The following is a 17,186-nucleotide window of genomic DNA, read 5'->3' on the forward strand; positions in this document are numbered from 1 at the left end:
TTGTGGATCTGTTACGATGGCGTATTAGTTAAAAAAAAAAAAAAGTAAATACAAAGCCGGGGGAGGGAGTTCATACTACGAGGAAACAAAACTCTACATTTCTAAAATCAGGGGAGCTAAACTGGAAACTTAAAAAGCCCTTGAATTGCCTCTCAATTGAACCTGCTGCTGCAGCTATCGATGCTAACAGAGCTAACAGCACAAAAGCCGCTAACAGCGCTGACAGAGCTAACAGAGTGTTTTCCTTTAAATTGTAAATATATATATATTTTAAAACAAATATTCTCTGAGATTAAAGTGGTCGATATTCTCTTGGGTTAAAATCATCAATTTTTTTCTACAAGCGACCGCATCGCTTCACTTTCCATTTTAAGTCGCACCCTGACAGTCAAATAGTATTGCGAAGCTGGCAAAAAGACACACGTGTTGTTATGTTCCTCAGACTTATAGAACACCAACATGTTAAATTGAGAGGAGAAGCGACTTCTCTCTTTATTCTGTATTAACGCTGCTGTGACCAGTTCTTTACTGCGGACCATTTAGACATCCAAACAAAACAATGGACGCGCCAACTTACGCCCAAAATGTTAGAATGCACAGATTTAGAAAGTATAGAAATGTGTGTTGGTCATGCACATATGCCCCCCGCCCCCTCCACCAACCTTTCCCACACACACACACACACACACACACACACACACACACCCTCCGCTCCTTGTGACTAGATAATTATCACCTATCACCCAGATCTCATAATTATGGCCCTCAAACAGACAAAGCTCCTTAGCCCTTGTGATCTTTCTCCCTGGTCTCTCCCACGCTCTCTCCCCCTCCTCTCTCCTCTCTCTCCCCCTCCTCTCTCCTCTCTCTCCCCTCCTCTCTCCTCTCTCTCCCCTTCTCCCTCCTCTCTCTCCCCGCCTCTCACCTCCCTTTTTCCATCTGTTTCCTCCCGTCCCTATCGGGGTCAGCCTGATACATGAGCCCTGACACTGGCCTTTGATTAAAGCCACAGACCAGTCAGTGTCTCTATGTGATGGGTGTGCTGCAGTGTGATTAACTACACATTTAGTGAAGAACTGATCAAACTATTTGTCTGTCGGCTGTGTGCATTCTCATCATCCGTCTTGTACTGTTCATCACTCCCTCCTGGCTCACTGATATTGCCTTGAGTTGATAGTTAAGAGTTGTTTTATTTATTTGTGCTCATTGGATCCTTTGAAAGTGTGAGTGTGTGTGTGTGTGTGTGTGTGTGTGTGTGTGTGTGTGTGTGTGTGTGTGTGTGTGACATCTGACGTGCCCTATTACTGACTTCCCTTTCATTTTGTCCTCTCTTCTTCTTCTTCTTCTTCTTCTTCCTCTCACTCTCTACGTGGCGGCTTTCCAAACCACGACCGTAGAATATCGTGAGTAACTCTTTCAACCTCCACCCACTGTTCCTTCCTCGTCGCTCTTCTTTCTTTTTTTCTTTTTTTTTTAATCCCTCACTCTGTCGGTTGGGTTAGATATCTTCAGCCCTTCTCTTTGTGTGGCGTTGTGCTCTTCAGTCTGTTGTGTCCTCAACCCCCCTGGCCTCAGGGCCTGCTGGACCGGGTTTGAAGTTCTAGAGTCAGGCAACAGTCAACCCAGGAGCGGTCCAATCAGCAAGTTAAAGTGTGGAGGTGTGATGTGTCCATAGAATCTACATGTACAGCCATCAGTTATATATCTATATATATATATTTAAATATATATGTTTAAAAATCACGCGGCTGTGTAACTTGTTAGCACCTTCACATGTGGAGTCAGCCAATAGTTCTCCTAGCCATCTGAGTGTTTTACTCTTTGATAGTTTGTTCATTAGACTAAATTTAAAGTGGCAGACATGATGGAGGGACAAGCAGCCTCCGTCTCCAGCTCATTGTAGGTAAGAGGGTGAGGAGGTAAAGGGGTAAGTGAGTAAGGAGATAAGGAGGTCAGGAGATCAGGAGGCAAGGGTGCGAGTCATTTTCTTTTGCTTGGTTCTGCCACTTTGGATTTAATCCAGTAAATAAACTACAAGAAGCACACAGACTACAGCTTCGGACGCTCCAGCGGTCGCTCCAGCGTCTCCTCGGCCCATCTCACAACGGGCCAAGGCTAGCTAGTTAGCATCTCAGTTGATATCTCTGCAGCACAATGCACGGCTGCTGTGAGTGTTTAGTGAGCACATGGACAAAGTTGAACAAACTCTCTGCGTTAAAAACTGCTCGTTGTTTTCAAGTCAATGAGTTCTCTGCATGTTGACGTCTGTAGTAATTATGATAAGCCAAAGATGGTTTCTTCAAAATACATTAAAAAAAAAGAAGCAGCACTCTCGGAAAGGTGGAAGGTGGAGAACAGCAGTGGTCGGTCTGGAGTTGTTCCCATCCCATTTCCGCGGTTGGAGATGCCTCTCACACAGCCTCAGATGAGGTTGCGTTGAGTTACATCAGGGTGGGATCGCGTGCTCTTCAGTAAATATAAAGAACAGCATGGTGTGTTCAAATGTACTGTGCTTGTAGGCAAGAAACCACTTCAACAAGTCTAGTTTGAAGGATATGTTTTTACAGAGAGGGCATGTTCATACGTGTGTGGACAGACACCCGCCCTGCGGAGCCACACAGCACCACTACCAGCATAGAGGAGACGCTCCTGTTGACCGACATGGACCGACCCACAAAGCCACTTCAACCACCAGAGCGGACTCCCCTGCCGAGCAATAGTCAATGACGCAGCGCCCGACGCCACCGGGCCTCACTTCCATTGTGCCACGGGGTTTCAGAGACCCTCTGACTCGCACGTGCGTTAGACTCCTTAGTCCATGTTTCAAGACGGGTCGGGTGGGTTGCCGACATTGCTGCAGAGTCCTGACCCTCTTGACGTGTGCCGATCCCCGCCCTGGAGCAGGGGCCCCCGTCCCTCCCCAGTAGGGAGAGAAGAATGCACCTTAGAGGCCGCGGGACTCTCCCCGGGGGAAGAGGGACCAGCAACCGCAGTGCAGAAACAACAACAGCACTGCGGCTTGTTCATGACTGCAAATGTAAAAAAACAGTAACATAATTAGCATCAGATGCACATAACCCTCTGTGGGTCATCAGTAAGTCCTGAGATTCTAGATTCTAGGTTCGATGCTAGCGACACTGACCAATCACAGCGCATGTTAATGGTCATAAGCTAATAGGCAAAAAGTATAATACATGTAGTGTATTTGTGAAAAACAATGCCATTATAAAACAGCTATAACTTTGTGATGCTGTTTAGGCCACCAGAGAAGGCTTAGAAGGCCCTGACGGCCCGCCACTGTCACAAACCCACCCCCATAAAAAAACACATAAGGACCCCCCCCCCCACCCACCCGGCCCCCCTTCTCTCTCCCGTCTCACCTGTCGGTGTAATTCGGAGGGCTCTCAGCTTTTTACACTTTTGGTTTTGGATGATGGCAGGTGGTGGAAGTAGCAACAGGCTGAAGGAAGAGTCACTTCTTCAGGCAGAGAGGAGAGGACGAGAAATTGATGGCGCACATGGAGGGGAGAACTCCCCCCCCCCCACCCTCTCTACTGTAATAGCAGTGCAGAGGCTGGAGCTATCGGATAATAAGCGCTGCACGGAATCCGGTGACTTGGGCCCTTTGTTTCTCGCTGTAAGCGCTCATCAGCTGTCTGTCCGATGTCAGTCACACGACGGGACTTCCTTTCCGACATACGTTGTCACGGATGACTCTCATTATGTCTGACGTCCTGTCAAGAGCCGTCGCCAGCCCCTCTGGGAAAGGCACACCAAGGCCGACCGACTTACACACACCGACAGAATGAGAAGTAACGGGACACCAGGACGGCACGTATGTGAGATCAGGGTTTGGGTATCGTATAGGAATGGGTCGGCTACTCACTTAATAATTTAGGTAAAACTTGCGTTGGAGAGGCAGGGCGGGTTTCTTGGTTTCTCCTCAGTGTCTCTTCCTGTGGAACCCTATCTTGCATTGTGGTCCGTGTGTGTGTGTGTGTGTGTGTGTGTGTGTGTGTGTGTGTGTGTGTGTGTGTCTTCTGCCTCTGGTAGATACAACATCCCTGTGCTGCTAACTCTCCAAACCCTCCCTCCTACTAACCCCAATGGGCTTAAGCCCCTCTATTGTCGCCCAGCCTTATATTCATGCCCGAACCCAACTGGACCCAAAGGCCTTGAATCTGCTCGATTTCTCTCAACTGGGTGGCATTTAAATTAAAAAACACTGTTGCTTGGAACTGAAAGTGTTTGGACTACAGGATAAATGATTTCTAAACTAAATCAGTCCCATAAAGAGAGTGTTTACCCCTTGGGTCAGTTTGGGTTCTTTGGCGCAGCTACAAAATAATACCAAAACATCCCCACAGAATCCACTTAACGCTTTGACGTCCTGGCAGGGCTTTCCGAGGCATTGCTGAGAAAAAGAGGCGGAAAAGAGAGCAGGAGGAAGCCACCGTGATGGAGAGGTACCGTGTCCTCGCTGTCCTGTCCTGTCCTGTGTGGTCCTGTGACAGTCCCCCCTGTGACACAGTCAAAAGAAACCGTCCCTCTCGACAAGTCTCACATCCGATCTGAAGATCTATTTTTTTTCCTCAATAGTCAATACAGTTTAGGTATTTCTTAACTTTGACCAAATAATCTCTATTATGTCTTACTGAGCCATCACCATGACAACTGAGCAAAACCTAGAAGACTTTAAGACCTTTTTTATTCCACATAGGATGAAATGTAATACCTGTGTGATGGTCGAACCTGCATTCCTATGTGTGAGAGTATGATGGGAGATGGACCACATTTACTTATTATTATCATTGTACATTTTCTTTTGTTCTTCCCAGCAGTATATAACAATAATGTAATCATATAGATTCAACTGATGCAAGCTGGAGAATTAAAAATGATTAATCCGTTGACGTTCATTGCACCCACTGTGAATGTTATCAGCCGGTTGAATGGCCGTTATCAGTGGATATCGCTGCCGTCCTAATGCTTCAGACAGTAGTTATGAATCTCACTGCTCTTCTGTGTAGCTGGTTGAGTCAGAGACCAGAGGTCAAGGTTAGGAATTGACATTTAGTGGTGAGGGTTTAGAATTGGATTAAAATAAGTACACTTGTTATGTACCTTGACGTCTGCTAAGTACGTAAATGACATAACAAAGCTGTAGTCAAGCAAGTCACCATTGACTTTTGGTTCCACACAGCACAAGAACAGTGTTCTCCTGGGTTAAAGTCCTGTGTTTGTGACACGATACCTCATTAAATCCACAAAATAGCATCAACCGGCTTCTTTATCCGTTGGTGATCAACCATGTGAATAATAACGGCCCGTTTCTAAGCTTCTAATATTGATGACGCTGGGATTTCACAGGGTGCAGCTCCTTCCTTATAGCACATTGGGAGTGTTTCAGAAGAGGAGCCTTCCGTCTGCTCAACTTGCAGATTTTGATGATTTGGTCATTTTAACCGGATATTTGTGCTTCTACGACTAAGCTCGGTAAATAAGTAAATACCATTAAAAGTCCTTTTATGAAAGACATGGATGAAAGATGAAAGATTAAATAGAACCACCCTGCGTGTGAAGCTGATGAACCTGGATAAAGCAGGATTTTAGTTTTTGTTAACTAACTTGCTTGCACCTGAAGCCAGCAGGAGTGACAGTGGTTGCTGCAGGTGTGATGCTGGATGAAAGGTGCCTCCTACAGCACAATCCACTGTTACAAGCATCACACGCTGTTGGTAATTTGGTGTGTAACGCCAGCAATGGGATACACAAACACATTATAACAAACACCACTGCAGCTTGACTTGATTTAGTTGTGGAAAAAAGTGAAATGTCAAGTTAAAGGCAGGTCTGTAAAAAACAGTTCTATGCTTTTACACAGGGACCAAAAACATTCCTTGCTCTCTTGTCCTCTGTCACAAATAACAGTATTGTGTGTGGTGTGTGTGTGTGTGTGTGTGTGTGTGTGTGTGTGTGTGTGTGTGTGTGTGTGTGTGTGTGTGTGTGTGTGTGTGTGTGTGTGTGTTGGTTGCAGGTTTTACCGGTGTTCTTCACTGAACACTGAAGTGTCAAAGTGGGGTCTATCGCTGCTCCTTGAGCACTTCAAGTGAGCGAATCAATCAATATTTGGCAAACAATCTCACATCCAGCAAGGTTGAGACATGCCATGCGATGTTCGAGTGTGTGCCTATGTGTGAATTGGATTTCTTTATATAATTGTGTGTGTGTGTGCGCGCGTGTGTGTGTGTGTGTGTGTGTGTGTGTGTGTGTGTGTGTGTGTGTGTGTGCGTGCGTCACTCACACACACTCAGAATGCAATGTACCTTTCTATTGAAATGGATGGGTATACATCTCAGTTAGTTTACCCAAATTGAATTATTCATGTTCAAATAAGCGAGACGTTAAGTTTTTACTGGAAAGGTCAAAGCCAGCTTGAGAGGGTTGGATGAGGTAGTTGCAGACACACACACACACACACACACACATATGTATAAAGCGCACACACACACTGGCATGAATTTGACTCGGTAGTCTTGATGTTAGGTATTTTAAAAGCGGTTGTCACGACGCTGGCTGGCTGATGCCCCCCCCAACCTCCTCTGAGTCATCCCGCTATTTCAGGCTCTGCCCTCACGACGCCTGCTATCAACGCTCATGTCAACGTTGTTCTTTGCGAAATGCATCCAAATTGAACTCTGGACACAAAATAGCTGGAGACAAGTGCGCGTGGGAGGGCGTGCGCTTTGCGTTTCTACTATGACACTCTGATGGGGCCGTGCTGCTGTGTGGTTGGGATTCTCACCAATACCATCAGGTTGATGTCGACTCTTTTGGTGATGAGACTTAGTGATGTGGTCCTTTACAGTGGTACAAACAGTAGGGACTGCATGGGGAAAGCTAGTAATAACTGACTACAGGTGGGTCCTATTAAAAATAATGAGCTGTGGGGTTTGTGAACCAGCCGTATCAGTCATCACAGACCTCATCACAGTTTCTCACAGCTTTGTTTCACATCTTTTTAGTTCACGTCAGAGCTCCTGTCGCCTGTAAACTCAACAACTCCTGTTTAATTGGGTCCGATCTTCATAACAAGGAAAATGTCTCCGACAGCATCAGAGAAGCAGTTCAAATGTCCTGATGCTCTTTTTTTTTAATTAGTCAAATAGGTCATTTGTTCTTTTTCTGTCCAGTAACAACCTGGCATCATGTGTTCTGGTTGTCCTTCTGTCTGCTCGTCCGTTCTCGTGAAGTAATTCGATTCAATTCATTTTGTAAAGCCCAAAGTCAAAAATCACAAATTTACCTCAGGAGGCCGGATGTCCACCTGGACTAAAGGATAAAGTGAATTGAAATGTCTTTCAGTTTAATAGTTTAATATCACTTATTGCTGTTTGTGCCTGACTTTCACCTAATATTTCAGAAAGATTTTGCTAAATTCTTAAAATGCACAGTTGCTCAGCCTCTTTTGAAAACATAAACAAAATAAAAAACAAACCTTGCTAATTTCTTTCCATAACCTATAGCATCATTGTTGCCGTAAAGCTCTTTACTGTCCTTGACTGCAGGGAAGATTTCCACTGAAACGGCTCTTCTCCAAAGACATAATGATATTTCTTTTTTCTGATGTGGGTCAATGCTTTGTGGACCTCATCGCAGCCGGAGATACTGTAGATCACAGGATCCTGACTGAAAGGCTGAGGTGGTGGGAGAACGCCTCTGGGATAGGAAGCTTTTCCCTCAATGTATAAAACTGCTGTTCTTTCCTGCGGTGTGCCTCAGGGTCCTGTCATGGGTCCTATGTGATTTGCTATGCACGTAAAATTGAAGTGTTTCTCGTATCAAGCTTATATATCATCCCAGTTGGACTGCTGCGGTTTCCTTTACCTTACACAGCAAATTGTCCCAAATCTCTCCAAAACTAGTCAACTAAACAGTGCTATTTATTTATTTATCAATATAAATGAAGAAATATCACTACATGTAAAACTATATATGTATTCTTGATTTTGGGGTGATATTTCCTGTATTTTTTCTTCCTGTTTTCACATAATATGAAGAGCCCTGCAGATCAGATCATGTAGGTTCATGGGCTCTGGTTATTGGCAAATACCGCTTCAATACCAGTGTTTATTTAATAAGCTGTATGCCTCAGTCTGTGGATGAGAATGCCTTCATTCTAATAATATACTAAAATACCACTTTACTAACTTTGAGTTATTTATGATTAAAATAACAAATTGTGCAACAAAGTTGTGCTTTTTGCTACAAGAAGCTCTTTATTTCATACTGTAGCTTCACTTAAAGTGACAAATTAAACATAACATAAGATATAACTTCATTTACTCTTGTGCAGCAGTGACATTACAAAGAAAAGCGTGAAAATCAGAAATATCAAGGAAACAGATTGTCAAAATATGCAAAGTAAAATATTAATTCAGGGATAAATTCCCCACTTGTGCCCGACTGAACCGTCCCAGTCAGACAAGCCTTGATGAATAATGAAAGGCTGTCTTTTAGGCCGCACATTGTTCCACTTGCTCCCACTTAGAGCTGCTTCTCTATTCCGCTTCCTCCCCTGCTTCTCTTTCTTATTCTCTCGCTGTCCCACTTAACTTTCTCCAGCGGTACGAATGAACCATTTTTTGGAAAAGAAATCCAGGCGGGGAGAGAAAGACAATATGAAGACGTAAAAGAGACAACTAAAGGACTAAAAGACAATTCATACAATCACCTTATGAATGAGTCCTAAACTGCTCGTCTCTTGTCTGAGTTTTAAAGAAGTTTAATATGACACTTCTGAGTAACTTCAAACACTTTGTAAAGCACTACACTGGCTTCTGGAGATGTTTAATCAAAGGATTGGCACCAGAACCACCTCACTATCAGTTAGGTCCTCTTTGAGTGCTAACATGTTAGCACACAGCTTCATCACTTAAAGAGACCAGACAGGATCTAGATATGATCTAACCAACCAATTCATATGTGTCATTGGTTTGACATTGAGACCAGACGGCCCTGTCCAACTTAAAGTGCTCAATGTAGTCACAATGCAACCTCTTCCAGAAACGGTTTGACCAATCAGATCACAAAGGTCCTCTTGTGGTCTGCTGGTGGTCTAAGAACTACTCTCCAATTGTGAGGAGAAAAGACAAGGTCAAGACATTAGCAAATTATGTCTCACTATTTATTCTCCTTGTGTTCAAGGGAAAAAAAGGGAAATTCAATCCCATCTGGATAAAACGTTTGATTCCAACTCCTGGCCAATACAAATTATTATTTTTTTCTTGTTTGCTATCCAGGTGGCTGGAAATGTTATTGCTCGTTTTGTGAGACAAAAGTAAACCACCTCACATTCAGCTAACATCATTGTTTCAATTAAAAAAGGTTAAAGGGTAAATTTAAAAAAAAAAGAATTGTGCAGCAGATGAAATATATTTTTCTGTCACGGTATTGCAAAGTATTTTTTATTTGAGAACGAAACATAAGGTACTTTGAGGTTCTCTTTAGCATAATATATGCTAACATGTAGCATATACTATTGGAGATTTTGGTTCCAATCTTCTCGTCACTGCTCCGGCTAGACTTTACCCGGTGCTTTCCACACATCTGGCTCTGTACGTTGGAAACATTCTTTAATTCTCTGACCCTGTTTTGTTCCTCATTCTTGATTTCGCTGTCTTCTTCTTCTCTTCCCTAAAATGGTAGAAACTTCCGCAAGCACCTCAGGATGGTGGGCAGCCGCAGGATCAAAGTCCAGAGTAAGTCCTCCAGTCTGTCAGCATGCATGTGTGTACAGTACACTGATGTCAGTGCATTTTCATGCGTTCATGCTCAAACAGTGTGCACCCACACGCCGGAATGTATTTGTGCTTCATGCATGGAGCAGCAGTGCTGGGTATATTGTGTTGGAGTATGTTCATGAATGAGACATCGCACCTTATTCTTTAAACTCCACGTTGATGGTGATTTGGTCGGTCTTCACTGAAATGTTTTAGAGTGGTGTGCGAGTGTCCGTGTGTCGGCCACATTTGCGTTAGGAAAAGGATTGTGTCATTTTTACGATATTGATTGTGTGCTGGAACGTTCAGAGGCCATTTTATATAATGATAGTGCCACAAAATGTCTGCACATCTGTGGGTCTTCTCTCTCTAGCCGTGTCTCTCTTCATTTGTCAAGTGAATTTCCATCAAACTTTTGAAAAGTTGCAAAATATTCATGTAAAATAGGCGTGTTTACAGTAAAACCAAACGTGCTGGTTTTGTCAGAGGTTTGAGCGCATTAACTCTTTTTTTGACAAAGTGAAAATATATGTACAAACTGTATGTTCTTGCATCACATTTTCTAATGTGAGACTTCAACCTGAGTTAACTTTGAGTAAACTTTATGAAGCATATAAGTGCTTTCCAAATAACGTTTGTCTGATAGGTCACGGTCGGGATTGGCTTGATCACACAATAATAAATAAAATATCCAAAATGTTCTGTCCGTGGCTCAGTCACAAAGGGATTTTGCCAAACATTCAACGTTTTTCAATATTTAATTTTGTTACTTTTCTTAGTTCTATTGTAAATACAACATGTCGGGGTCTTAAATGGTTGCACACAAAATGGCTGATTGTTAAACAAGCATACAAATGGTCATATTAAACATGGGCATATTTTATTTGATATTTTCTTGCCAAATTTTAATTAGGCGTTAATCAGAAGTGTGCTCGGTTGCACCTGTAACCAAAGCAGTATTGTCATTTCAACACGACACATTTCAATGAAAATGGATTACCACTTAAACATGAAGCACTAAGGCCAGTTAACAGGGGCTGTAACACTGGGGTTGATGATCATCTAGAGGGTGTGTGTGAGTGTGTGTGTGTGTGTGTGTGTGTGACACTGTCTCTCCTCCTCCCTCCCCCCCAATTCCATCAGCCTTTGCCGACCGCCGAGCCAAGAGCTTCAGCCGCTCGTGGAGTGACCCGACACCCGTCAAGCCCGACTCACTGCATGACTCCAGAGACAGTGAGTGGACGCTCTCTTAATCCCAAAGAAAATGCCATACGATGTAAAATACAATACTCTGCATAACATGAACATACACAATTTACGTGTGAATGCATAAGCACACAAATTTGGATGCGTTTTTGAAAATGTATTAACTCAAAAATGCAAACGTATCACAGAATATACAGAGAAGAAGGAGAGTTCCTAAGGACTTAGGAAAAAGACAACCTCAGTGCTAAGAGAATCCGTCTTCACTTACACTAGGCAATAGCGGACGTAAAAGAAAATCAGAAATCCAACTTGTTTTTACCGAAAGAAAACAAGGAATGCTCAATACTGTGGAGTTTGTTGGGATTCCTGTCCAAACTAAAATCTCACCTCCTTAGAAGGATGTTCTCAGTTCATTTATCACATTAAACTTCGATGGAGGACGTTGTTGAGGACCCAATGGGGCTTTGCCTTAAACATTATTGCACCGAGGAATTGTGGGCCGGCATTGTCTCCTTTCCTTTGGTAAAGGATGAACTCGATCCCAATGCTAAAGGCTGAAGGAGATAGGAAACGAAGCAATTAAGAGTGGCCTCAGCATTTAGAATGGTTGACACTTATGACATCATTTCAGTCAGTTAGGAACCCTCTAAACAACCTGTGGTTCGACCGCAGCTGCGCACTTTGTTGCTGTATGTTTTGTCATCGTGTGTCTCCAGTTTATCTGAATGTCTCCACTCGTATCTTTTTGCCACCCATCCACTCAGCCACCCCCATCCTTCAACCCGGTTGTCCATCTGCCTGTTGCTGTGTGTCGTAGCCGTCTGCGGAGGTGTTATTGTGTCTCTTGGTCTCGTCTGCCGTCTGATTAGAACTCTCCTCTGTCACTCGCCTTCCGTGCAGCAAAAATAAAATAACAGGTGCTGCGCTTTTCAAAAGGAGCACGCTCCCCTCTAATGTGGTTTGCATGTTATCCTTTTATCTTGCCCTTTGTTCCTGTGTGTGTGTGTGTGTGTGTGTGTGTGTGTGTGTGTGTGTGGGCCAGGTGGCGAGCTTCAGAGCTCCTCGGGGACTCTGGATGAAGGGCCAGACGAGGACGCCGACTGGGAGGAGGAGAGGGAGATGGAGAGGGCGGCCTGTGAGGGAGAGGACTTCATCCCACCGAAAATCATGGTGCGGAGCTCGGCATTCAATTCACAAATTTGATTTTGAAGTCAACCAAAACCTGTAAGTCACGCAGCCATAGGTATGACGGTTCTTCTGCATGTGTCCTACTTTGCACAGCTGGTATCCTCCAAGGTCCCAAAGGCTGAATATGTGCCGAACATCATTCGTAGGGACGACCCATCCATCATCCCCATCCTTTATGTGAGTAGAAAATGTACTTTGAGGAATCAATAAGACAATGAGTGTTACCCACAATGCAATATAGACGGACCTCCACGATGCAGAGGAGGAACTGAAACTGCCTGTAAACTCGTATCCAACATGCATGGCCTACTTTGTTCCCTTTGTACAAGCCCTGTCAAGAAACAAGTCAAGTGTTAAAATGTATTTTAAAGAAACACATGTTGAATATCCTGCAAACAATTTCATTTGGCAACAAAATAGAAACTCAAATGTGGATTTTTAAGACCTCTGGTTTTCTAAAGTATCCAAAAAGGAATTGTTTGTATAAACCCCAAACATGTAAGTAGTGATGTCGTCAGGGAACACTGCAAAAATTCAGCTTCCAAAAACAAGAAAAAAAAGTAATAAAATGAGGGAAATATTACTTGAAATAAGACAAATTATCTGCCAACAGAACAGGAAAATTTGACTTGCCAAGACTTCTTGAAAGAAGTGAAATGCTCTAAAATAAAAACTGCCTGATAAGAAGAAATATCTTGTCAATCAAAAAACAAGCGTATAATGCCTTGATTTAAGATATTTCATCTTACTTAGATTTAAATTTTTGCAGTGAACTATTTGTGACAGTCACGTCTGAAAAGCTCTGCAAAAATTCCGAGGCGCACAATGACTTGCAGGCTGTGATCACGTCATTTTGTGGGGCACCGCGCAGGCTTCACTGCGGCAAACATCCGCTTGTCATCCATCGCAATCATCAAACTATGACTGTTTGACTGACGTGGATTGATCTCAGATTTCACAGATTAGCTGAGGTGACAGAAAGCATTTATTTAATTTTTTTTCCAGTTTGCCGATCATAAACGACGACCACTTTCAGCCCAGTGAGGGATGCGTTGGTTTAATCAAGTGGGCAAGATTCATTTCCATCTGAGGGAACAAGTGCAGTCACCGGCTTTGATGGTCTGTGAAGTGGCACCCTGTTTCTTGTCTGTTCAGATGGAAAAAAGAAGACAATCTGTTGCTGGTATCTTTCTCCGGGAAAGTGAACGCAGCCCTGCGTTTTAAGTGAGATGCAAAATCCTCTGGAGCGTTGCCAAACTCATAATAAAATGATGAGGTAATTAGTAATTTAGTGGCAGTGGTTCCTAACCTTTCCAGCTGTGCTAAAGATGGAAGGTCTGGATGGTTTGTCTCTTGGATTGCCAGTTGATCTGTCCACCACATTGGGCCGCACTGAAATTGAATTGCCATCAAATTTGGTCGAGATGGTCACGTCCCCAGAGGATGAGGACAGTTATTTTTTTACTTTCCTACCTCATTAATCAGCTTATGCACCCACGTATTTACCTCGCGACCCCTTGGAGGGGCCCTGCCCCCGAGGTTGGTAACCGCTGTCCTCGGAAATAGGGCTCGTATTGTTGATGATAGAGGGAAATAAGTTCATTCTGCTGTTGTTGTAACTCACTCTTCAAAAAGCCGATGGACCGTAAAATAAGAACTCTTAGAATAATGTCGAGCTCAAATCTGATTATTGGAAACGATCCAACCTTCTGTGCAGAAAACCAGCGGTTTCATTCAACTTGATTCAATTTCTGCTCAGCGGTGTCGTATGAAATAATAATTCTGTGTTAATCTTCCATTTAAAGGACCATGAACACGCTACGTTTGATGACATCCTCGGTGAGTGTGACAGCTGTGGGTTTTTTTCTTTCCATCATTGAGCTCTCAAGTGAAAATGACTCTCCCAGTGGAAAAGTGGAAAAGATGAGGGCGGAATAAGTTTCAGCTCGCTGGAGGGCAGACATGACTCATTGTGTTTGTCCTCGTGTGTGTGTGTGTGTGTGTGTGTGTGTGTGTGTGTGTGTGTGTGTGTGTGTGTGTGTGTGTATATATTTGGTGTGTGTCTCAAGAGACAGCCAATTTATGTGTCTCACCATTATGGGAGTGGGAAAAGTGACACCTCTCTCTCTCTCTCTCTCTCTCTCTCTCTCTCTCTCTCTCTCTCTCTCTCTCTCTCTCTCTCTCTGCGTGTCCCTCGCCCAGAGGAGATCGAGAAGAAGCTGACTGCCTACAGAAAAGGCTGTAAAATCTGGAACATGCTGATTTTCTGTCAGGTGAGTGACAGGAGAAACCGGGCAACATCGTGACATCATTGACACGTTGTCCTATAAATTAGAGTTGGCTTGCAATAGGTCAGATTACTTCCGTCCAACTAGTCCTAACGGATTGAGGGATGGACTCAATTATCACAATTATTTGCACTTGGCTTCAATAAGCGGTACAGTGGTGAACTGTTTGTGATTCGCTGATGTCGTAGTTGAGAGGGTGGCAGTGGCAGGCCGTCAGGGCCTGCTAAGCCTTCTCTGCTGGCCTAAACAGAATCACATATTTATTTATTTATTTTTATAATTACAAGTTATAGCTATTTTATAATATAAATATTTTTTTTCCAGGAATTGAGAGAGCCGCTGTGATTGGTCAATGGGGCACGCCAGTAGGTGGCAGTAATGCACCTTTTGTTGGATAAATCTGAATTAAATAGTGGAAGTAGAAGAATAAGCTAGCAGCTACCGAACGCTTTACAAAGTACACTGCAATACAGTGAACTGCATTTTTTTGACTGTTTGCAGTGCGACATCCTGGTACTTTTACTGCACTGAATTCTGCTGGTTTTGTCAGTGTGGCGCCGTAAGCACTGAAAGTCAGTGCTCGAAGTGCGCAGGTGTTCGGTAGGAGACACGGCCCTTGTCTCGCAGATGATTTTCTAATCAAAATAAATTATACAACAGTTATAAAAATAGGAAATAACATTTCACCATGATGAGCTGTTTTTAAAAAAAAATGATTTAGTTGATGGTGATCCCACCTGCATGCTCCTCTCATTCACAGTCAGGTTGAATAAAGTAACACATCCCCGCTGCCTTGATGAAATATATTAGGCATAATCAATATCAAATCGTTGGTGCTGTCCTTTCCTATTTTCTCAATTCAATTTCGCTGAATGTCACAATCCCTCCGAGTTGATTGGAGGATCACTCAGATCCCGTCTGTGTGCAGGAGGGGACTGGGTGCTAATTAAGAATTGACAGCAGCTTGGTGCGTTTCCCCTCGAGGCCAATCAGGGAGTGACTTTGCTTTTCTTTGAGGCTTAGGAGAGCTGGTGGAGTGTGCACCGAGGTCGATGTGATCCTTGCTCTGTGTGATGTAGATCCTGCTCTCGCAGATCCATCCTGACACGGTGGTCCTCAGTCTCCTTTGGGACTACGTTGCTGACCTTTCTGATCCTTCTTGACTCAAAGGTTTATTATGACAAACTCACTGTTTCAGTGCTTGTCCTTGTGGGTTTTTGAAGTGCCGGTCCACACATCTGCCGAAGCCAAATGTGGGCGGGGCCAATTGTGGGGCGAGCCAATCATGGGCGGAGCACCACAGCAGCTTGTTGGCGTGAGGGCTAGCTGCTATGTTAGCAATAGTAGTAGTAGCAGTGTTTTATTCAGCCATCAAACACAATATAAACGTATATACAGTATGCCATATGACTAAAAAGACAAAGGCATTGTATTGTCTATACATTCTTATCAATTTAGCTCTACTCAAGAAAAAAAAATATACCAAAAAGAAAAGCAAAAATATTTTTATTCGCACATGAATAGCTTTAGAAACAATTCTTGTTGGACTGAACCCTGTGGTACTCCGCAGGTGGCCTTCCTAAGTGCTGTCTGCATGTCATTACCTTCCACACATTGCTGTCTATTTTCAAATGGCTTTTTAAAGGCTATTACCTTCAGTACAGTGAGCTACCACGGGGCGAGAGAGATGACTTCACTTCTTGTGGAGCTGTGAATGGATTGATTGCTGGGTTTTTTGCTTTATTTTCTGTTCATAGGCATTTTTATTATAATAGAAGATGCATTTTTCATTTATTATTTTTTTTCTGATGCATATTCTCAAGAGATTTGTTTCCCCAAGTAAATATTTCCAGAACTGCCAACTTTTCAAAAAACCTTGGCGTGAGATTTTGTCGACGAGGGCGGGCGGCGCGAACAGCTGTGTGTCGGGTGGGCGTGACTTAAGACCGTAATGAGTGACAGTCACGTTCAATGCGTGAGACTTAAGAGCCCTGATACCTCAAGTCTCTCTGCTCCCCTCTGATCCCCCAGTTTGGGGTAAACAGGATGTCTATGCAGCGAATAAGTTTACAGATGTGCTCCTGAGCGCCATCTATCGTCAGGGAGTTTGAAAAGGAACGAGCGCGCCTCCGACTTTTTTTTTGGCGTGAGATATTGGTTGTATGGCGTGTGAGCGTGTGAAAACGTGAAAAAGTGTGTGTCACACGGCGAAAGCGTGAGAGTTGGTGGCTCTGTGTTCCTGTGTGAGGGTGTTGCATCATCCAGGTCATCTGAAATCTGGGGTATCAGCACCGCCTCATTGTTATGGAAGAGAAACTGCTGACGCATCTCAGTGATGAACTGACATGTTACTCATACACTTTGGGTTCATGATAGCTTTACACTATATATATATATATATATATATATATATATATATATATATATATATATATATATATATATATATATATATATATATATAAAGTACATTTTTATACTCATTTAGATCTTCAGTACAAGTGCAACAAACTCATGTCTGGTGTTTCAATTCTAACAACAACTCTCTGCTTTTCATGCTATATAAATTCTCAAGAAATGAGGCGACCGTCATAACTAAATGCACAGTAACACCAGAACCTTTCCCCAGGGCGGTCCGGGCCATCTTTACCTGCTGAAGAACAAAGTGGCCACCTTCGCTAAGGTGGAGAAGGAAGACGACATGATCCAGTAAGACTACACT

The 17,186-nt window shown here is 43.4% G+C and overlaps 1 protein-coding gene across 1 annotated transcript in view; it reads left to right on the forward strand.

Annotated features, from left to right (window-relative positions):
• nsmfb (NMDA receptor synaptonuclear signaling and neuronal migration factor b) overlaps positions 1-17,186 on the forward strand; it is a 44,707-nt gene that overhangs the window by 14,654 nt on the left and 12,867 nt on the right. Inside the window, exons 5-13 of the mRNA XM_068566687.1 lie at positions 1,398-1,403; positions 4,398-4,466; positions 9,709-9,761; positions 10,926-11,015; positions 12,031-12,158; positions 12,270-12,353; positions 13,982-14,015; positions 14,379-14,449; positions 17,094-17,173. Of these exons, the coding sequence (XP_068422788.1) occupies positions 1,398-1,403; positions 4,398-4,466; positions 9,709-9,761; positions 10,926-11,015; positions 12,031-12,158; positions 12,270-12,353; positions 13,982-14,015; positions 14,379-14,449; positions 17,094-17,173 (615 nt within the window). The remainder of the gene's footprint in view (positions 1-1,397; positions 1,404-4,397; positions 4,467-9,708; positions 9,762-10,925; positions 11,016-12,030; positions 12,159-12,269; positions 12,354-13,981; positions 14,016-14,378; positions 14,450-17,093; positions 17,174-17,186) is intronic.

This window comes from Clinocottus analis, unplaced genomic scaffold, assembly GCF_023055335.1.
Source record: "Clinocottus analis isolate CAN_PGR_092001 unplaced genomic scaffold, fCliAna1.0.p SCAF_7, whole genome shotgun sequence".
NCBI classification, from domain to species: Eukaryota; Metazoa; Chordata; class Actinopteri; order Perciformes; family Cottidae; genus Clinocottus; species Clinocottus analis.